We start from the raw sequence: 23565 nt of genomic DNA on the forward strand, positions 1-23565 counted from the left end.
ACCCCTGCCATCTCCAAAGAAGGTAGCTTTGCAATAACCAACGCACTTTTTTGCCTGCTATAACTTCCTTGTTCCTGCTCACTTTTGCCTATAGATGTCTTTCGTTTTGTACAGCTCCTCAGAGTTCCTGTCTCCTAGATCGAATGCTTCCGAATTCAAATTAAGTATTGCTCAAATAAACTCTTAAACATTTTAATATGCCTCAGTGTATCCTTTAACACCATACAATGGAATATTATTTGGCCATAGAAGGGAATAAAGTACTGAAAGATGCTACAACCTGGATGAGCCTTGAAGCTATTATACCAAGTGAAAGAAGCCAGTCCCAAAGAAACAAGGTATTGCAGGATTCCATTTACACGAAATGTCTAGAATTGGCAATTCCATAGAGGCAGAGATAGATAAGTGGTTATTAAGGGCTGGGGGGAGTGTGGCGATGGGGTGAGACAACTAATGGGCGCAAGGTTTCTTTTGGAAGCTATGGAAGTGTTCTAAAAATAATTGTGGTGATTGTCGCACAACTTTGTGACTATTCTAAAAACCACTGAGTGGTACACCTTAAGAGGTGAGTTGCTTAGTATGTGAATTAAATCTCAATTAACTTGTTACAAGAAAAAGGAAAAATAAACCCTGTAGCAGACAACCTAAGTTTAACTCCCATCTCTATCTAACCCCTGACTGGCTGTGTAACTTTACGAGTGTTAGTTGTGTATGCTTTAGTCTCCTCATTAATAAATGGAGATAACAGTAGCTCCTGCCTCACAGGGTTGTAAGGATTAAGAGTCAATACATGCAAAGCACTTAGAACAGTGTCTGGTAAAGAAAAAATGTTGCCACTTATACTCTAGATTCCCAAGTCGGTCAGTACTGCTTCTGCATGACCCTGCTTTTTGTTTTTCTTTTCACGACTATTCGAAAGAGTTGATGGCATGCTCAACCTATTGGTGTCTCCTTTTATAGAACTGTCGGAGAGTGTAAATAAAACACGTCTGAAGGCTCAGGCGTCTTCATTCGGGACTTAATTTCTTTTTTAAGCGAACCTCTTTCGCCTAGTTTGACCCTCCAGGCTTCCCATGCTGTTCGCCTCAGCGCGCATGCGCAGAAGCCGTGTGCCCTTTCGTCTTAGTGTTTGTTACACTGGCAATGGCGGCGCGCGGTGTGGGGCTGTTGACCCATTTACCACTTCGTGCTCAGAGAAGTCAAGGCCTGCGTCCTATCCACAGGCTTCTCAGCTGCCCAGGAACTGTGGCCGCAGACGTCAGGAAAGAAGAGCAGTCCCCCGGGAGCGCGGAGACAGGTAATGGTGCCGGGTCCTCGGCTTCCTGTGGAGCCCCCACCCTCTGCAGGCGAGGGAAGGGGGAGGCGATGGGGATCGCGGGCGAACGCGTGGCCCGTGGCAGTGGCCGTGGAACCTTTGGCATAAGGTGAGGCTGTGTCCCGTGCTCCTGATCTCGCTGGGGGAACCTCAGGCGGCCCGTCGTGGCTCTCGGTGGCGGGGGTGTGTGTGACGCTATTTTCTTGGCGGACTCCTGTGCACAGTATTGAAATTGTTTGAACCTCTGTGAAGCTCAGGTCAAGAACACAATTCGCTACTGTTTTATAATTTGGCGAAATAATGTTTCCAGTAGTAACAGTGATGCCACCTACGTACCAGTAAGTTACTTCATCGTCTCAAATGTATCTGATTTTCATACTCACGAGTCGCTGATGGAAGCCAAGTACACTGACGCCTTGATGAGGGCTCTACCTATGAAATTTACTTTCGTTGACTTTATTCTTTTAGCCATTTTGAGCAAAATCAACCTGGTAACACATGTACATCCACTGGACCAGGCTATTGTGCTGCAGACGTTCTAAATTTATTATTGAGAAGCTCAATATTATTGAACCCCTCTTGTGCCCAAGGGCTGTGTATGCGTTGTTTACAATTCTTAAAACAATCTAGGAAGAAATGTGTCACTTTCCAGTTTACAGATGTAGAAAGAGGCTAAAAAGAGCTAAATGACTTGTGCAATGTCACATAGTTGAGTTAATTTAGACCTCGAGTGGAGCTGTTAAACAAAATGCGTTGATTTCTACCATTTCTTGGAGCTATAGCTTTAAGATACGGAATTTTTTCTGGGAGTAGTTCTAAAATAGGCTAAACAAGTATAATATTTCCCCCTAAAATAAGTGATAGGATTTATTCCCCTAAAATAAGTGTTACTTACTATGACATTTCATTCAAATACTGATTGGATTGTATTTAGTAGAAGCTGCTTCTGTTAAAAATTAAGTAACTGGAAATTTGAGTAAGGATTCTTCCAAAGAAGCTATTGTAACTTAACGTTTGTATAGTGGTTTAAATTTGAATTTTCATATGCTCTTTGAGAAATAAAACTCTGTAAAGTAGGTATAGAAGGAATTATTGTTACTCCATTTTATAGAAGAAACAGCCCAGTTCACGTGGCTAGTTCAAACTTGCCCAGCTAATCAGTACCTAAGAATAAAACCTGATTCCAATGCTATACTCTTCACTTATTGCAACTTTGTTGTTTTACTTAGGAAATGTGTTTCATTTTGTATTGTTAGGATAATATAACTGGCTAAGTACCTTGTGGAGCATAACAAGTAACAAAATCCTCATTTGCTTTTTTGTTTTTTAAAAAAACAAGGTAACTACACCTTGTACTCACTTAGAAGCATGTAATTTTATAATTGAAAGGAACTGGAGAAATATCCAATTTAGCTTTTAACTCAAGGTGAGAACTTGTTGCCAAAACATTAGTAACATTTTCTGATAACAAGGAACACAGTTTTATAAATCAGCCAATTTCATTTGGTCAAGCTCTAATGGTTGAAAAGTGTTTATAATGAACTAAAATTGACTAATTTCCCATTTCCGTGTTAATCTTAGTTTTAACATAGCTTTCATCTGAGAAGTGGAAAGAATCCTGATTTAAGAATCAGAATATGTAGTATATTATTCAGGATTCTTTTGGGTACAGGTCACAAACTAACACAAGTTAGCTTAAGTAGAAAAGGGAAGATATACCAACCCATGTAAGCAAACTCCAGAAAGAGACATAGGTGCTTTCAGATTGGATAGATGTGCTCAGTGTGAGGTGTTTTCCGATAACTTTATACCCAGCTGTGGAGTTTAGACTTGATCTTGAACCTATTGGGGAAGCCACTGAAAGGTTTTAAGCAGGGAAATCAAACACTAAGACTTTTAAAATTACATATTTTATAACGATTACTTTGGCAGCCATGTAGAGAATGGCTTGAGAAGGACAAGACTGGAGTGAATGAGACTGTTTAGGAATCAGGCTATTGTGGTGACACAGGCCTGAAATAAGCGATTGATGTTAAAGAATTGGCATCCAGAATGGAGATGAGGACACATACGTAAGAGATATATTTTCAGCATCTGGTGCAGGGAGTGTAGGAAAGCCATTCAGTACTACATGTTTGACCCGTTGTTAGAAATGTAGAGTAGGTCAGGGCGCTAAGTTCTCTGGTTTGCCATTAGAAACGTGCCCTTAGGTTAGTGCTCCTGAACAGTTTAGGGCTAACCAGCCTTATTGTCGTGAACCCACATTTCTTTGTCGTGTCTAAGAGGATGTCCTGGAGTTTGCTGAAATAAAGGTGCAGTGTGTTTGCAGTATTTCTTTTATCCATCCATTTTATAATAACCTTTTGAAAGAAAAATGAGGCTTAAAAAAAAAAGCCTCTGTTGAGTTCCATGCATTAGATACATTTTCTATTTAATCTCTTTGGAATTTTGTTGAGGCTATTGATATCAGACATAATGGTTTATAATCTCCAGAATCTGTCATTCCAGAGTGTGAGAAGAAGCACTTTTAAGTCACTCAACTAGAGGTTAAATTTCTTGGGGGGGAAATGAGTTCCTAAGATTTAGTGTTTGGCTTTAATATACTCTTAGAACTTGACTGATTTTCTTTACTCCTTATACTTGGTTCATTTGTTAATCTTTTTGTTGTTGTCAGTGGATTAGTAATATTTAATTATTGACTATCACAGCTCTTGTTTTCATTTCCTGTGATTATAAAACCCCTAACCCCTGGAGTAGTTTTTAATGAAAAAAAAATTACCCTCTATTTCTTTAGTAAAATTATAATGAGCTCTTTATAAGCAGTAACTAGGTTTTAAATTCTTTGATTTCCCTGTGATACAGAGCACAGGATAGTTGATAACTCACTGTTAATTGTTCAAGCCCAGTCAAGACCCTTAACAAAGAAGAACTGTAATAACTTACTCCCTACATTAAACTTCTAAAGTCATTGTCACATTGCCCTCAGGATTGTCATAATTTCTTTTAGGCTTTGAAATGTTACAACTTGCAGAGTATTTGTGGAAGTGTTAAATGAGTGCTTTTACATTCCTGGTTTTGCTTTTAAAATTTTGTGGAACTGTTTGTTTTTAGCACTATGCATTTAATATAGTAAATTCAAAACAGAGAAAGTGGACAGTTTTAATGATAGTTAAAAGAATGGTAAAATGAAAATTGAAAGTAGTATAGCTTCATCCTTATAAATTAGGATAAAGTTGTTTTTCGTTAGATATCAAATTCTTATATATTTTATCAAAATATGCTTTAAATTTTACATGGGTGTGTGTGTGTCTGTGTGTGTGTTACAAATGATTTTGTCTCATTCATAGGCTCTGAAGACAGGACTCCCAAAAAGAGATTCTCTGAAGTACAGAAAGAAAGACGAGAACAGGCACAGCGGAGTGTTCTAATACATTTCCCAAATAAAATCAGTGAAAAAAAGTTTCTCAAATATTTATCCCAACATGGACCTGTTAATAATCATTTCTTCTATGAAAGCTTTGTGAGTATTTGAAAAACTTATTCTTTTTTGTTGTTATTTCTTGCTCTCTTGTCTCTCTGCAGTATGGTAAAATTAGATTCTCTTTTGCTATCACACATCTTTCCGTACCTAAATTTCTTTAATGAGGTTGGTTTTTTTTTGATATGAGAACAGGAATCCTTACAGGAGTATGACAGAATTATAAGCAATTTGTAGCTAAAGGATTCCATTATTTGAATACTTTAAATAATCCCATTGTCTTAGTGATAAAGGTCTAGTGGGAGGGGATCTTTGTTTTGCTTTTTAATTTTCTGTTTCAGCATTCTTTTCAGCTTCTTTTGACTGTTACCATTTTACAGTGTTTCTTCTCTTAATCTGCTTATCATGGTTAAAACCAGTGCTTATGTTAGAAGCAAATCATTTGTAAATTTTAAAAATTAATATATTTTCACATTATAATTGCTTTGAAATATGAATTAAAATCCTATGTTAAATATATCATTCTGCTGTGCTCTGTTTTTATGTTTTGGTATAGGGTCTTTATGCTGTTGTAGAATTTTGTCAAAAGGAAAGTGTAGCTTCACTGCAGAGTGTAACTCGAACCCCAAGTCTGGGCACAGAGGCTGCGATTCCATTCAGATCACGGTGCTTCCATTTAAAGCTGAAGAATGCATCAAACCAGACTGCAGAGCAATCATGTATATCACGTAGTAATCAGTCACCTCCTTCAAGCAAGAAGCTTTTCGAATTACTTTGTGATGCAGAAAGTGTAAGTTTATAGGTATACTTCCCTAACTTTTAAAAATATGTGTGTGTTTAACATTATTTTGTATTAGTCCTTATTATTAAATATTTAAACTATAGAATACGTTTAGTGAAACGTGAAATAATCCTTCCTCACTCCCTGCCCTACATCCCATTGTACTTCTCAGAAGTAACCACGTTTTTCCAAAGTTTTGGGCCTTGGGACTATTCAGGCTTTCTTTTGTCAATGTAATGACATAACTTGCGCATGGCATTGTTCTCAAATTTTAAAATACCTTATTTCTGGTTTTCTCTTTTTTTTTTGCTCTAATAATGCTTACTATATTAGTTTTGTTTTTTTCTTAGACTTGTCAGCGGTTTAGCTACTTTAGTAGTAGTCCTTTCAAAGAATGAATTCATAGTTTTATTTATCACGATACTATTTTTTGGTTTGATTTTTCTAATTTTTAAAATTTTATTTCTGACCTTTTATATTTTCTTTATTTTTGGTTGAATGCTTAGTTCAGTTATTCTTAATATTCTGTTCAAATGTGGGCATATAAGGCTGTGATTTGTATTTTAAATATTTTACTCCAGTGCACACCGTTAAAATGGGATCATTTTAGCATCAGTCTTGTTTGAAGTGTTGCTTATTCCTGGTGTTTCTTGCCTTTAACATGAATTCTTCTGTCCCCCCAACTCCTTTTAAAATGTCTAGCTTTGTGGTTGTTTTGACCTCCTTTTCGGGAGCATTTTACTATTTTCATTTTCCTAAAACAGTACTTTATACTCATCACTTAAGAAAAGTAGTAGTTTAATTTTATTTTGCTAGTATTATCTTCCTCAGTGCTTTCTAAAGGGTATTTTTAAAAATGTACTTTTAAGGCTGAAGAAAAAAAGATTGCATATTTTTAAGGTTGGTCTCCAAAGCCATTAAATCTTTAGTAGTAAAATGACAATTATTTTATATGACCTGTACATTTTCTGTATTTTGTTGTTTTGATTTGGCCAGCTAGATAGACGATCAGCTAAACACTCTCTTGAAGGAATTCCAGCTCACAGAGGAGAACACCAAGCTCCGATATTTTACCTCTTCTCTTATTGAAGACATAGCAGCTGCATATTTTCCAGACTGTGCAGTCAGACCGTTTGGCTCTTCTGTGAACGGTTTTGGGAAATTAGGATGTGATTTGGACATGTTTTTGGATCTGGATGAAATTGGAAAATTCAGCGATCACAAGGTAGTTATATTTCTTTAGATCACTGAAATTAAGATATTAGAAAAGCTGACTGAATAAAATTATAACTGTTGATTTCTAAAGTTAGTAAACGTTGTGGTTAAAGAATATGGTCTATTTGATATTGATTCTTTGGAATTGTAAGTATTTCTTTGTGTCTGTCTAATATATGATCTTTTTTGGTGAATATTCTGTTCATACGCAATAAAATGGTTGTTTTTTTCCAAGAGTTCAGAAATTTTTCGTTAGGCCAAGTTTACTTATGTTATTCAAATTATCTGTATCTTAACTATTTTTTTTTAAATCTGTGTGATCTAGTTATTGAAATATTTTGAAATCGCATGATTTTTGGCCTGTTAATTTCTCCTTAGAATTCATTTGATTTTTCTTCTCAAAGGTATCTTAGGTACATATAGGTGTATAGGTGTATGATTATTATGTCTTCTTATTGGGTTCATTTATCATTAAATTATGTCCTTTATCTCTGTAAATGCTTTTTTCTTAAATTCTGTTTTGTTTGTTTAGATGGCCACTTACTATTTACCTCACATATCTTCTTTTATGTCTTTATTTTCAGCCTTTATATATGTTGTTATATTTTAGGTATATCCCTCAAAGCTACTCCCACAGTCCCATATAAACTCTCACTTAGATCATTATACCAACATCTTGCTCTCTTTATCTTATTTCTTGTGTCATGCCTTGGTATTCCAGCCTTCGGTCTGTGCTAGAGTTATCTTAAAACACGGGTCGGGTCTTCTCACAAACTTAGAATTGTTCGGCTCTTTGGCATAGTATTGAAATGATCTGCCTCTTAATTTTAGTAATCGTTTCCATTACGTACTTGCACACAACTAGTTTTTCAATTATATCATTTAGTTATCATTTCCAGACTTACAGAATATGAGTAACAACAAAACACTTGTTCTGCCCCTTCAGAGAGGAGAGCTCTTTTCCTCCATTCCCTGATGGTTTCTTGTAGCTTTCAAGTCCTGGTTCTGACTATTACCTTCTTGAAACCATCCTTAATTTTTTTTTCTCCAGTCCAGGCAAAGTTAATCACTTTTTTAAAGTATCTTGCTTGTATTTCTATCTGTCTGCAAATCTCACGTGTTGTTTCGTTAGTAATATGTGTCTCACTATTTCATAAGCTCGGGCAGGACTGGAACCACATCTGTTCATTTTCCTATCCCACATAGTGCGTGGCGTAATTAATGTGCTCAGGATACATTTACTGAATTGAAACTGACCAAGGAATATGAAACACATCAAAATGAAATGGATCAATCTATACTCACATGTACTTGAAGTTATATGAAGTTCCTGGGAAAGATGCTTAAATCGTGCTAGGCTATTTTCAATAAAAGACTTCACCGAATAACCAAGGAGCATAGTAATGTATTGTAATGGTTAAAACCTAGGTTCTGGAGCCAAACTGCATTAGTAATTCTACTTACTAGCTATCTGATCCTGGTAAGTTATTTACCATCTCTGTGCCTCAACTGTCCTAGCTGTAAAATTTGGACATTGTTGTAGCACCTGTCTCAGACGATGCTTGAGAGGATTGATTGAGCTCATATATGTAAAACAGGACAGTGCTTAGCACTTTCTAAGTGTTCAAATGTTGACCACCATCAGCAGTAATGTTAATTATGTCATTATTATACAAGTAGGAAACACAGAGATCTTTTCTGTTGGAAGCAAAGGGAGGAGTTGGAAACTTGTCGCTGGATTAGATTTTGGAAATGCAGGTGGTAGTTAGAAAAAGATATTTTAAAAGATAGTGCTCCAGTCTCATTAAACAATATTATTTTGTGTGTAGGTTTAACTTCCTCAATGTTATGAATGGATACTTTGAAACATTTTTTTAAGATAACAGCTTTGCTAATAGAAACATTAAAAATGAAATACAATGAAAAATGGATGCACTTTTAAATATCCAGTGAATCTTCATCGACTACTTTGTGCAGTTGTGAGCTCTTCTTCCTTTCACCTCTGGTGCTTCGTGTATGTTTTGGCGCCCCAGCGTGGTTTGTAATCTGCCACGGGCTCGTTTTATTCTGCAGCCTGAGTTGAGGGCAGCTGAGAAGAGTGTTCGGCCCTGTCTGTCTTACAGCACCTTGTAGGCTGTCCTGTGCAGCACAGGCACTAAACGATGCTGTGCTAATGACTACACGAAAGTTACGTACTGTAACTGTCAGTTCTCATAATTTTTTAATGTGTGAAAGATGCTTACGTATGAAACCTGTATCCCAGCTTATCACAGAAATCATTTCAGCACAAAATGCTAAGCGAAAATCTGCCTTTGCTCTTTCCTTTAGTTTTCCTTTTGCTATAATAATAGGGTTCAATATCCTAGAGGAGTTAGGTGACAGAAGTGAAAATTGGTGGCTAAGTCCCATTTTCTGCTACCTAAATTATTCCTGTGGTCAAGGTGCTTTTCCTATGTTTTGTCTTTTATTAGATACTGGCATAATGCTAGAGAGATTAGGAGGAACATGCCATACTATTTTAAAATGTTACCTGAAACTAAATAGTGCTAGAAGGAAAGCAAAATAATAAATGTTTATTGATTTCGCTGTCTATGAAGAATTTTTCTAATTTTTATTTATCTGATAGAGGAGTAATTTTTGAGAGGATCGTACCTTTGCTCATAATAGATGTATTTTTATTATCTGTACTTTCATAATTGCACTGTTTTATTCGTGTGCAGAATCCACTTATCTAATTACCTCATGTGATTCTCCATCTCTTATCATGTCAGCCAGATGAGGCTAGGTTATGCTTTGGTAATAAACAACTCCCAAATCTCAGTGGCTTAACACATCCACTGGTTATCTCTTACTGGGACTGTGTGGCCAGAGCAGGTCAGCAGGGACACTCTAGATATTTCTCTCTCAAGCACTCAGGCTGACCAGGGTTTCATCACTGAAGCAGTGGAAAGGCAAAGTGGGCTATTGAGCTCTGGCTCTTTAAGCTTCCGCCTGGAAGTGATGCTGAAGCCTCTGCTCACATTTCATTGGCAGAGCAAGTCATGTAACCTCAGAGGGGCAGGAATGTGAGTGATACTGTAAATGTCAGAAAAGCTTTAACAACTGTCACATTCCTGCTCATACTTCACAGTGTCGCCATTTTCCTGGCTCTACTTACATTACTGAGATCTATTTTTCTCTGGTGTCATTTCCATTTCTATACCTCAATGATTTTATTCTCTCATTTATATTATTTAATTTTTGAAACATCTCATTGTCTTCTTTCTTCTGAGTGTTTCTAACCTTTCCTTTGTATCTGAGTCCAGCCTTACTCCCCTCCCGTCTAGTCTGATGCTACTCGCCCTATTGCCTGTCTTTTGCCATCCTGAGATGATTGGACCCCAAATATGTCTTTTTCTTCCCGATCTGCTTAATTTTAATAGAGGGTGTTTCTCTTTCTTTGCTTTTCCATTAAGGAGCTCCATACTTTATTTATTTGTTCCTCCTTTCATATAAATTGGTGTGTGTGTGTGTGTGTGTGTGTGTGTGTGTGTGTGTGTGTTTTAAAATAGAATGGACCAGGACAATGAAAGTTATAAAGATGTTATACAAAGGGGCTAAGTTAGATTTTTGAAATTTTAATGATTTTAAAGGAAATCTACTTTTTATTTTCTTTAATATAAAAGTTTCCTAGTAAATAGAAATCTGTATAGATGATGGAAATCAATAGAGAAAAAAGTAACAGGTTGATTTGTGGAGATTGTTTGTATACATGTCACATTTGTATAGTTTTTAAATTTTTTTTCCCTGATTTAAAGTAATAGTTACAAAAATGTATAATGCGAATATCTTTGAAGGTTCCACCACCTGCAGAGATAACTGTTGTGGATAATTTGATGTGTTTTATCCTGGATTTTTTCCCTTTGCATATAGAAATGCTTTTCGTTAAACAAAAATTTAATCCTTATAGACTATAACTTAATCTATATAGATTATTACTTGATTTTTTTTCCAGTTAATAGTGTCTTGGCAATTCAATCTACTGCATCTTTTTCAATGGCTGCAGAATATTCCGTGGAATGAATGTACCATAGTTTCCCTAACCAGTCCTTTATTTGTTAGACAGTTAGGGTGGTACCTTTTTCCCACCTTTATTGACAACTATATGAGATGATACTCTGTGGTTGTACATGACAGAAACCAACCCAAACTAGCTTAAGCAAAGGAAAGAAAGAAGTAGAGGAAGCATCATAGAACCCAGGTCAGGAATGTAGATGAGTCCTAGGAAAGGACTAGAACTAGGAAGGGTAAACTCTCCAGAGCCCTTGAAGTGTTTTCTCTCCATAAATTTGCTTTAGTTATCTTTCTCCCTTTCTCTCTCCTCGCCCTCTCTCCCCATGGATTTTCTTTACGTTTTCATCCTTGTGGTATTGGATATGCCTGCCTCAAAGCTTCTGAGTCACATATTTCAGCCACATGGTTGCCTCTGAACCTGAGTTCCGATTCCTAGCAGAGAGCTCTGGCTGGATCTGAGTGGTGCTCTCCTCCAGTGCTCAGGTCAGCTGCCCACGCTCGGTCCTCTCAGGTGGGAGTCAGGGGGTAGGTCTCCATGTTATACACTGTTGGAGTCTGAATCTTTTTAGTAGGAACGAGTTCTAGGAGAGGTGGTGGTTGTGGGTAGGGAGCCTAATTCAGCGTGCTAGAACTCTTAAAAGGTGCCTGCCACACAAATAATGCTGCAGTGAGTGAACAGCTTTGAAATGGACTCATTTATGCAAGTATTCCTTTGGGATAATGTCCTAGTGTTTTAATAGCTAGTCAAAGTATTACACTTTTAAAGTTTCAGTAGACATTGAAGTTGTCCAAAAAGTCTGTCCCGGTTAACACTCCCACTGATAGGCTGTGCGTGTTCCCCTACACACCAGTGCTGGTCCTGTCAGCCCTTTAGTCTTTGCCAGACTGAGAAAAGGATAATCGCATCGCTGTTTTATTTTTTTTAGTTTGTAGCAAGCAAGAACATCTTTTACTATGTTTCTTAGCCATTTTTAGTCTATTTCTTACTCTTTTTTGCCCATTTTTAGAATCAGGTGGGTTTCCTCCCTGTCATTTGTACAAATGCTTCATAAATTAGGGAAATTAGCCCTTTCTGTGACATGTCTTACTTTGTCTTTTATCTAGTAGTGAATATATGCTTTGCCTTAAGATGGCTTTAATTTTTATTTAATCATATTTCTTTTGTGTGTTGTCATGCTTAGAGAACCCTTTTGCGTCCTGCTTAGAGAACCCTTTTCACCCGTTGTCTTCTCGTACTTTCCTGGTAAAACTTTCTACATTTAAGTCTTTGATCCATGTTGAGTTTACTTTGGTGTTTGGACCAAAGTAGGGATCTAGTTATTTTTGTGTTTTTTTTTTTTTTTTTTTAATGGTCACCTGACTCATTTGTTGAATAGTAATTTTCCCCTAGTAATTCACAGAGTTTATTTTATTAAATATTTAATTCCTGTATATGGTTAAGTCCATTTATACTATTTTCTTCTGTTGATCTGCTGTTCTCGTGCAGATGCTGTCAAGTGTGCTTTTGACTGTGTTTTGGTTTTGTTTGTTTGGTTTTTGCCAGAAATCAGGTTTAACTTCCTTTTGTGAAAGGTTATGTAAGAAATTCCTATTTATAAAACGCTCCTATTTACCAATGTTTTTATTATTCAGACCTTAGGAAATTTTCTGATGGAATTTCAAGTGAAAAATGTTCCTTCAGAAAGAATTGCAACTCAGAAGATCCTGTCTGTGATAGGAGAATGCCTTGACCACTTTGGCCCTGGTTGTGTGGGTGTACAAAAAATATTAAACGCTCGATGTCCACTTGTGAGGTTCTCACACCAGGCCTCTGGATTTCAGTGTGATCTGACTACTAACAACAGGTATGGTCTTTAAAGTTAATCATCTTCAATGTGAATATTATAAGGTGTTAACATCATTTTTCTTGTCCAGAGCAGTCTAGTGGCTTTGGACTCTTAGACATACTGTAATAATTTTTTAAAGATTTGAACACTTAGATTGAAATACAGGAAATGCTTTCTCTTATGTGTATCAGTTTTTTGGTATTCAAAATAAAATGTTAGGATATGGTGTTAAAATGTTATCATACCTAACTAACATCATCTTCTGGAAGAACTGTATTTTATTGTTCTTATGTAGCCTGAAAACAACATAAGAGTACCTATAGCATACAGTCTTCTCTATATAGTCTTCTAAATATACTTAGAAAATGAAGTAGCCACTTGAGTTTGAGCTCTGAATTACCCCCAGATATAATCAGCTTTGTGTTCTAAACAAATACGGTGTGTGCTTAAGTCAGAGTTTCCTAAGCAGCTTTAAGACTGCGTAGTTTTTTTTTAGCATATTTTTATTCTATTATCCTAACAACCTGTTTGCTTAAAAAAATGGGTTGAGAATGACACCTGATTCCTTTTTCTTTTGGTTCTCAATAGGGAAAAAAAGAGTTTATTTTTTAACTCTAGTATTCTCATTCTCATTGCATGCATTTGATTTCACTATATCATTTGTTACATAAATAATCGTAACTAAAAATAGATTGAGAAAATCCTTTCTAGAGCAGTTTTGATTAAAATATTTCTGATTAGTAATTCTTTGCATTGTAACATTCTGAATATAGAAAATGGGCTCTGAAGTTTGATTTCTTAATAGACACTTTATCTTTGTGGGTTTTTCAGTAATTGACTCAGGTAATTTTGGCTGAACTCGAAGACGTTTATACTTTCTTGATAAAATAAGTAGAATGTTTTCCTCTGCTTTCAGGCTAACGTGTCTACCAAAAGACTAGCTAACCAAGGGGTGAAACTGAGGCGCAAAGCTTCTCATTTAAAATGCCTCTCTGTCTTTATTGATAATTATTAAAGAGCACATATGTAGCGTGTTTCACTTATTATTGAAGTCATATTTAGGAACTTTGATTTAAAAATTCTGAGTTTTAGAACTACATTGTGATTGTCAGTATTTAAAAGAATATTTTAATGGGAATGAGTATTTGATATTCAACCACTTACAGTACCTTTTATATTGCAAATACGGAACACTTTTGATGTCTGATCATGATGTTCTGAATACGTTCAGATGTAGGAAGGCATTTAGACATCTTTCCAGGTGTGTGTTTTAGTCTATCCTGGGATCCTAATTTGGGGGTTGAAAATTCTTTTATTTTTCTCCTTTGAAGGATTGCCTTGAAAAGTTCTGAACTCCTTTATATATATGGTGCCTTGGATTCACGAGTGAGAGCCTTGGTGTTCAGTATCCGGTGTTGGGCTCGAGCACATTCATTAACGAGCAGTATTCCTGGTGCTTGGATTACAAATTTCTCCCTTACAATGATGGTCATCTTTTTTCTCCAGAGGAGATCACCCCCTATTCTTCCAACACTAGACTACCTAAAATCCCTAGCAGGTAAGACTAGTATCAGTCTCTCTATTTCCTCTTTCTCACATTTTGAATGAATATAATTTCCATCTGTTATCAAAGTCATGTGTGTTTATTAGTCATATAATTTGTCTTCTGTATATTTAAAGCCTTGTGAATCGAAAATTTAAAGTGTGTTTTATTTTTTTAATGCCCACTAGAGGTCATGAGAGCAGATGATTTGCCAAGCTGAGGACTTTAGAATTTTTTGAGTGTTCTGACTTATTTGTGTCCGTTGGCAGGTGGTTTGCAAGTCATGAGCCTCTCCCTTAGTTGATTAAGTTTGGAATGACTTTGGGGAAAAAGAAACATATCTCAGGTACAGCTTGTGATTAGATCACAGCTTCAAAGATGACTTTCTAAAGCTGAACCTATTTCCAGATTTCTATTAGAGATGCTAACAATTGTTTCATAATGTTTTAAGTTCCTGAATTTTTTTAGATTAAAGTTTATAAGCAGTCTTAGATGAATTATTTTAAAATTAGTATGCTAAATTTAATTTTATATTTTAAAAAAATTAAAATTTTGATAGGATGCTGGAGAAGATTCTAAAGTATTACAGTCCTAAATTTTAAAAGGGAGATAATTCAGAGATACACTCAAAATGTATATACTCTGCACCTTTATAAGTACATCCCTGAATCTTGCCTGTTTAAAGTAACTTTAAAAGGAATTTTACTCCCTGTAGACTGAACATCAAACAGTTGCTTAGCTTGTTGAAGACAATCCATCCTCTATGTAGCCAGAACCCAATTTCCCAGCCTCTTCTCCCGCCTCTCCTCTTCATGTGTTCCATATTCCTGCCAATACGTGCTGTGGTTACTCTCATGACATTTTGTTTTAGCTCCTTTGTTGACACTATTTGGTTTTTCTGCCTGATTCTGCAAATTCTATCTTCTATGCCTCTTTCCCTTATTATCCAAATTATAAGTAAACTTTTCTTTCCTGAACAATTTTAAGTGTTGGTGCAGTTTGAAAGTGAGCTTGAAAAAAGCTCATTGTGATAGATTAATGGAAATTAGGGAGTTTTCAGGAAGGGAGAGTGGTAGTCACGTACCTTACTTTTAAGGTTGAAATAAAGGGCGCCATCCGTGCCTTTGCTCATCTCATCGTTTGGTGTCATTTAGTCACTAAATATTTACTGGTTACTTACTGGTGTCAGGTAATTTTGCGTGCAGTGAGATATGAACGGTGTCATTTAGTCACTAAATATTTACTGGTTACTTACTGGTGTCAGGTGTTATTTTGCGTGCAGTGAGATATGAACGATGTTCTCGGGTAACAATCTAGTACGGAGGTACGATGCACATAAACAGAAAATATGGGTAGATCCTCACCGGTAAGCAACCTGTAAATACTACTTGCTGTTCAACCCCTGCTGTGGGCACTGATGCTTAATACTACTCTCATAGAAGCCGTCTTGGGGGGAAATGGAACTTTTGGAGTTCAGGAGCTAAGAAAAAAATAGAAGTGGTAAAAAGGAGGAAGAACTGAGGCAGGTTTATGTTAAGGGCAGACTGCTAACATCTAGATTGCTCTCTTCCATTCTTACAAATACTGCCACTCCTGCCAGACTCTGGCCCTGGCGTCCCCTGCCTGGGGAAGATGATACTGTCTTCTCTTTTTACCCTCATGTGCTTCCCACCAGTCCATTCTTAGACTAATGGAGTGATTTTCAAAAAATTCATATCTAATTCTATTATTCTCTCTCTTGAAATCCTTCACTATCTACCTAGTATGTTTCTTTTTAAATTCTGTTAATTATTTTAGAAAAAGAATAGGATTTGTGCACAAATTTAAAATGTTAAGTTTTTATTCCAAATATATTTTAAAATAAATTTAGATGTATTCATATCTTATGGCATCAAAACAGATTCAATTAGTTTGGGAATTCTTCCATTTCTATTTCAAAATACCAAATTGGTTGTTAAAATTATTTTTCATGTTTTTAAACATGGTAAGATAAATTTTCAGGCTTTATTTTGCAGTTGCTTCTCTGTACATAGTACATTGTAGGTGTGAATTGCCAATAAATGCAAAGATAAGTTGATATAATTATTGCTTTGATTTTTTTTATTTTTGGTGTTTAAAGTTCTAGAGATACCTTGAATTTCCTATAGAAGAATTTTTCATGTTTGATATTCAGATAGAGACTGTCAGTTTATATTTTTTTTAAAAAAGAAAAAAATATTTTGGTTACTTGCTTGTTAGTTTTTTAATAGAAGGCAGCATGAATTTCTGGAACACCTTCTAGCACTTCTAGGACTTTGTAAACCACTGTTTGGAACCAGCGTAAGTTAAAGTCCAAACTTGATAGTGGTGTATTTAGGGCTCTTTGCGAGCTTCCTTTTGCTCCTCTTTTCAGTCCATTTGTGTGTACACATGAGGCGCTTCAGCACTCCAGACTCCTTCCTGATCCTCTGATGTTTGTCCTTGTTCATGTCTCTGTGCCTTTCCCTGAAATGGCATTCTCCCTACCTCCTCTTTTCACTTGAAGAGCCTCTTCGGGATTAAGCCAGGGAAGAGAAGACAAACCTGGTGAAAAATCATGTCATTCATTCTTTGGCTCTTTTCTGCCAGTCCCCCCTCCTCTCAGGAGATAGCACTCTATTGGCTTACAAGCTCCCGGGACACACCTGTATTGTAGCAACTGTTAGATTGTTGTAGTTCTTTTATCTGCTGGTCTTACCCAAGCTTTTCTAGGGCAGCCTGTCTTTGACTCGTCTTTGCATCTTCCGTTCCTGGCATAGTATTGGGTCCATACTATAAGTTCAGTAAATAGATTTCAAGTGGGTGGATGAACATTTTAAAAGTTCAAGACTGTTTGGACTGAGCATGATGGCAACTGTTATATTTTGGTTACGCTTGAATTTCTTTGTGTTTTCTTAAATCTCCACTACTTGCCCCCCATGTCTCTTATTGTCTTGTGTGTTTCATCCTTGTTTTGGCTTTGCTACTTTTGTTATATTTACTTCTGTGCTTCGTGCTTTTATATAGCATTTTCATCATATAAGCAGTTGTTTGGTTAGAGCTTTTTGTTTGGGACCCCTGTTCTGCTTTCCTATGAGTAATTACAGGCTTGAGGAAGAAACGATTGGGGAGCATCTTTGGCAGATTTGATGCAGAGACCCAAGCATAGAAGAGAGCTCTAGTTGGTAGCTCTGTGTGACCGAGCGACAATTTAATGAGTGCTAACTCTGTGCCAGGCACTTGGATAAAAAAACAGGCCTCGTCTTATTCCTTCCAACAAACCTTATGGGCAGAATTACTATTTTCATTTTATAGGTGAGGAAACTGAGGCTTTGAGAGATTATCTAAATGTCCTAAGGCCCCATAGTTAGAACATGCTAGAGCCAGAATTCAAACCCAAGCACTTTTCAGAGCTTATACTTTTTTTTTTTTTGGGTGGATATTGATATTCATAAACTGAACGCATCCATGTAACCACCAAAGCACCATGGGCGTACCAGCTGGGCTCCATTCCAGTCACTGCATAACTTCCCCCATCCCCAGCCTCGCCTCACAGCATAGATTAATTTGTCCTGTTTATGTCTCTTATGTAGAAGCTATCATGTAGTATGTTCTTTTGTGTCTGGCATTTTCCTTCTCAGCATTATGTTTAGGAAATTCATTCATATCATTAGAGTATTTGTGGACCAAATTCATGTCCATTGCTATGCAGTATTCTGTTACATGAATAGACCAACAATTTTTTTTTTAATTCTCTTTTTGATGGGCTTTTGAGTAATTTGTAGTTTGGGGCTATTATTGGCAGTGCTAGTGTGACCATTCGAGCACATTTCTTTTGGTGAGCACAGGTACTCGCTTCTGTCAAATATATACTAGGAGTGAAATTTCTGAGTCTTAGGACTGGGGTATATTCAGCTTTAGTAGCCATGGTCCCGCAGTTTCCTGAAGTGTAAACTACCACGGGCATCGTATACGAGTTCTAAGTGCTGCGTGGCTTTGCAGCACCTGGTAGGATCTTTGTGTTAGGGGAGCTGTTCTTAATGCCCTAGTGTGACATGACGGTGTGCTTTGCTTTGCTTTTCTCCAATGACTAAAGAAGTTCAGCATATTTTCATATATTCATTAGCCATTTGGGTATCTCTTGCGAAATTTCTTAAGTCTTTTGCCAATTTTTTTATTTGATTATCTGTCATTTTTTTATTCATTTATAGGAGTTCTTTATATATTCTGCATATGCGTCCTTTGTCACATACTATGTATGTATATGTATATCTCAACTATGTGTATATTATGGTTCCCTTTTCACTCTCTTAATGGTGTCTGATGAAAAAAAGCTGTGGTTTTTAAAGTTAAGTTCTATCAAAGTTATATATACACATAAAGCGTGAAAATATTCTACAAACTTTGTAACAGTAACTCCCTTCTGAGCCTGTGCCTTCTTCTTTTGCCTCTCCCTGTGGACAAACACTTTTAACTCAAACAGCTGATCTGTTTGATATTGTAAACCATATTTCCAAAATAAAATGCTTGAATTGCTGTTTTTGACTTTTATGGAAGAGGAGGAGTTAACTCTTTTTCTCCCGTAGCCCCCACCACACACCCCTCATATTCTGAATATGGCTGTAACATACGAGTACTTCTGGTTTTGTATTCTTTACGCTATTACAACTATTTAAATGCTATTCATATCTGATCCATGGAGTAAACAAATTAATTTTCTTTCCTGCCAAACTTTTTATATTCTTGGGTGTTAATCGTTTTTAATACTACTTATTTTCTTGGTTTTTTTTTTTTGTTTGCTTAGTTTTTTATGTACTTAACATAAATTGAATTTCCAACTTGCCACCAGTTGTCTAAATAAGTCTTTTCTCAGAATAGAAGCATCAAATATTCTATTAATCAATTATTCTTTTCCTAGCCTCAGTTTTTTCTAGATCGTTTTTCATTTTGTTTTGTTTAGTCTCATGTGAGAGGCCTTCCTTAGGTGTCTAATGATCTTTGAATTTCTGCTCATGTTTGAGTTGTAAACCAGAAAGCTAATTTGAATCTCAGCTGAGATGGGGCTTGTTGACCATGCCATTTGTTGTAGGGTAATTTGACTGGACTGTTTCATTTGGGGGAGCTCAGATGGCACTATCTCCGGGTCATTCCTTTTGGGCTATTCATATTCCCCAGAAATGACTCTTTAAATATTTTTATTTTTCCCCTGGAAGAATAGCCCTGGCTACTAGCATGCTGAAACGTTGCTGTTTATTATTGCTTTTAGAACATTGCTCCTACCCTCAGCTGTGTCTTGTATCTCTCTGACTGGAGAGCCTTTCTTTTACCATCTCCAAAGTAAACCTGGAGTTTTCTGTTTGGGAAGAAGCGACCTGGGGGAGTCTTAAGTCATCCATTCGGACCTGGTGCTTCCAATGGCTGAGCCGTCGGGGGCTCTTCCTTGTTTATATCTGGTTTCTTCTTGGCTTTCTTTTTGCTGGTGTAGGATTCAGTGTGTTAAGATTTCCTGTCATTGCTATTAGTCCATCTGTCCTTCAACTTAAAATGTTTTGATTGCTCTTATCTCTTCTGTTCTCTGTCTTTAAGATTTTATATCGTTCTGTTATTTCAGTGATGTTGTCGGAGGCGGTAAAGATAGATGCTTGTATTTGCATTTCACCATCTTTTAGCCTGTGCTCTTAACCAATATATTGGCTGCCTCCCAGAGGGGCTGAGTGTTGTTGGAGCATATGGCATGGTGGGAGGAGCAGGGAGGACTTCACCTTGTCTGTTGATTAACATAACCTTTTCTAATTTCCCTCTGGAGATCATAGATCATAGATAAGCATTACAAAATCAAACATCAGCAGTCATTCAGATGATTGGCTATGTGCTTGCTATGCGTTAGGCGCTTGTGGACTAGACTAGGGAGGCGAGGCAATAATGAACAGGACAGTGCTTCGAAGTCCCAGACTGGGGTAGGGGAGTAGACAGCATGCACGCAATCAAAATGCAGTCAGAGGAGTGCTACACGATAGAGCACCAACTCGGAGTTAGGATTTTGATTCGATTTTTTTGAAGAGGGGGGGTTTGCCCGCCATATTGTACAGTGCAAGGTAGATTAGAATGGGTGAGGGATTTTATGGTGGCTGTATATTTATCAATAATTAGGGAAATTATTAACTCTAAAGATATAAATGCTATTAGAAAAGAGGAATGCTTAAGTCCAGCATGCTGTTAAATTTGTCATGCCGAATTCTAATCTCTCTAGAGTACTGCATTTTAGAAATTACCTGAAGTTTTTAAAAACTCTTAGAGCATTCTGTTTGTGTCATGGATGAATTGTTGAAAATAAATACATACCAAGGTGATAAGAGTGGAAATAAAGATGTACATTAAATATTATTGATCAAAAATGGTGCCAAGATTTGAGTTGGTGAAAGATGAAAACTGTCTACATTTTCATTTATAATTAGAAAACTGGTTACCTCAAAAGATAGATGAAAAATCATTGGTTGTTGATAGACAATTCTAGTAAATTCTAGGCTAAAGTAAATGTAATGTTAATTTCACGTAGTATAATTAGTCTAAATCTTTTTAAATAGAGTTTTAAATTTTATTAACTAAATACAAGTTATAGAACACTGACTAATAGGAAATGTTAATCTGTGACTTTGGTTTGTTTAATTATAGATTTCTTTTCTGAAGTAGGGAATATCTTTGAAATATAATGTGAAATATTTTTCATTTCTGTTTATGTAAGATGCAGAAGATAAATGTGTAATAGAAGGCCACAACTGTACATTTGTTTGTGACTTGAATAGAATTAAACCTTCAGGAAACACAGAAACCCTAGGTAAGTGTTCTATCATTCTTTCTTTGTGTTCCTTTTTGGATTGAAACAGATTTTTCTCTTATTTTCCTTGTTTTATTTTCTTGCAGAATTACTACTGAAAGAATTTTTTGAATATTTTGGAAATTTCGCTTTCAATAAAAATTCCATAAATATTCGACAGGTAAATAATATTTTAATATTTGGTGATTAGTATCTCCTACTGTGCTAATATTTAATTAGTTTTCAAAGCACTCTAATAAATGTTACTGCATTTCACCTCTACAGTAATAGATACTCATAAGGAAATTGATGCTTAGAGGAGTTACATAACTTCACTAAGATCAGTCACCTCGTTATTTGAAAGAGCAAAAGCTAGCTCTTTCAACATCTAATACTGTATCCTTCAAAATCTGGTATATATTCTGAAAAGTTTTCTGGGAAGTATAATTTTACATACAGTTCTTTTTCAACTGGATTTGTGTTCCTAAGGAAGAAATACGATACCTGGTCCCAAAGATAGATTTTAGTGATTCCCTCAGTTAGAGCCCTTAGGATTTAACATATTTAGGCAAGTGAATTTATGATTTTGGTTCATCTGAGTAGCTGGAATGCTAGACATTTTTCTGGAAAAGAAAATCAGAGCAGAACCCTAGACAAAAATGGTTTATAAGTGGGTAGTTGAGATAGTTCTCTGTTTGGGTTTATTCTCTTTATCATTTGGACAGTTGGTTATAACCCTTACAAGATTGGCTTCATAAAACACATGCTCAGATTTTTGTTGTTGTGTCTTCAGTTCTCCTTTGTTCATTCTTCCCTAACTTTTATTCTGCTGATGCGAATTTTGTTTAAAAAAAAGTGGGGGGAAGAGAGAGAGCAGAGACCCAGAACTCTGGAATGCAGTCTGGTTTGTAATTAGATTCCTGATGAGGAAAAGGTCACAGAACATAGGAGGTTCTTTATCCTGCTGGTACTCTTACCCTAGGGCTGAGAGATGACAGGCAGGAGCCCCTCCCCACTGGGCAGGGACATGAGAGAAGTTAGGGAATAAACGGGTGCCTGCTCACATTGGGGAAAGCTGACCATGTATTTTGTAATTTTTAAGTAATATATGTGATACCATTTGAAAGGAAAAGATTATATAGGCTCGTGGATCACTGCTGTTCACGAGTTATGGCTTTAGCTTTTTTTTTTTCCTATGAGATGTCTTACCTGGCAGAATCTTATTTAAGCAGGCTCTGATGAAATAGAAAACTTCTTTGCTTTAAAATGACTAATGAATAATCCTTTGTTCCTTCTTTTCCTTTCTGATGACTATATTTAATTTAAGAATTCTGATTCTGTGTGCTTCTATTCCCACTGTAATAAATATGTTTTTAGCAAGTCTTAAAAATAAGTATCTTCATCTTAATTTCTGCCATTTTGCTTTTTTCGTTTATTTTCCTTCCCAGCTCTATCCTGTTAGGTAAAAGTTATGTTATTTTAAAAATACTTTTTGTTATTCGTTGACTTACTCCAGATACCTCTCATCTAAGCCTCATCATCCATAGCTCATAAACCTAATTTATTTTTCTCTAAAGAATACTCATAAAACTACAATGGAAAAAAAGTCAGAGGCACACACGCACTTATGCACAAATATATAACATGCACATACCAAATTCCCTTAGTAAAGAAATTCTTTACTCTCTGAAGTTAATGCTGGTATTTTATGTGTTTTTGACATTTTATTAAGCCAAACTGTTCTTATATCCGTGCCCTTCTTATATTTTTTTCTTCCTTGTGATAATCTATAGGGAAGGGAACAGAACAAACCTGAACCTTCTCCACTGCACATTCAGAATCCTTTTGAAACTTCCCTCAACATCAGCAAAAATGTAAGTCAAAGCCAGCTGCAAAAATTTGTAGATCTGGCTAGAGAAAGTGCCTGGATTTTACATCAGGAAGTTAATGATCACCCTTCCCCATCAAATAAGCTGTGGGGGCTGGCAGCCCTGCTGCTACCTTCCGTAGCAAAGAATGTGTCTCAGGCCAAGAGGAAAAAGAAGAAGCCTGCAAGTGAAAGAGTTAAAAACTTGTTGGAATCCATAAAAAGTAGCAGCAGTACAGAAAATTCCACAAACACCAATGGAACAAGAACAGTTACTACTCAGGCATAATGGCTGTTGCTTTGCTTTAAGAACTGGTTTTATCCTAGAAGATAATCTTGGAGTTACCTGGAGGAACTGGTGTGGAACTTTCACACATCTCTCAGCTTGCATCAGACGCCTCTTCGGGACCTTTGGTCTTCTCGTTGGGCCTGTACCGGGTCTGAAGTTCTGGGACGTTTTCAGACCGATCAGTCTGCTACCCAGTGGCATTTTCTGAAAACATCAGCCACAAGGAACAGCTGAAAGAAGATTGGAATGTACTTTAAATAGATAAACTATACAGAGCAAATAGCAAAAATCAGCTTTAGAATCACAGCATTGTTGATCTCCTCATCAGTCCCTGGGTTTGTACATAGACAGTCAACGAGTATAATAAAGCTTCAAATTTTGGTACTA

The 23565-nt window shown here is 36.4% G+C and overlaps 1 protein-coding gene across 1 annotated transcript; it reads left to right on the plus strand.

The window, feature by feature from the left end:
• Positions 1–1102: 1102 nt before the first annotated feature.
• Positions 1103–23565, plus strand: MTPAP (mitochondrial poly(A) polymerase). Its single transcript, XM_019731531.3, has 9 exons — positions 1103–1297; positions 4663–4835; positions 5350–5583; positions 6575–6799; positions 12475–12686; positions 14000–14226; positions 20951–21043; positions 21130–21203; positions 22816–23565. The coding sequence occupies exons 1-9, from the start codon at positions 1144–1146 to the stop codon at positions 23176–23178; spliced, it is 1755 nt and encodes a 584-aa protein (XP_019587090.3). The 5' UTR covers positions 1103–1143; the 3' UTR covers positions 23179–23565.

The sequence above is a fragment of the Rhinolophus sinicus genome, chromosome 1 (assembly GCF_057876585.1).
Source record: "Rhinolophus sinicus isolate RSI-liver-muscle chromosome 1, RSI-T2T, whole genome shotgun sequence".
Lineage (NCBI taxonomy): Eukaryota > Metazoa > Chordata > Mammalia > Chiroptera > Rhinolophidae > Rhinolophus > Rhinolophus sinicus.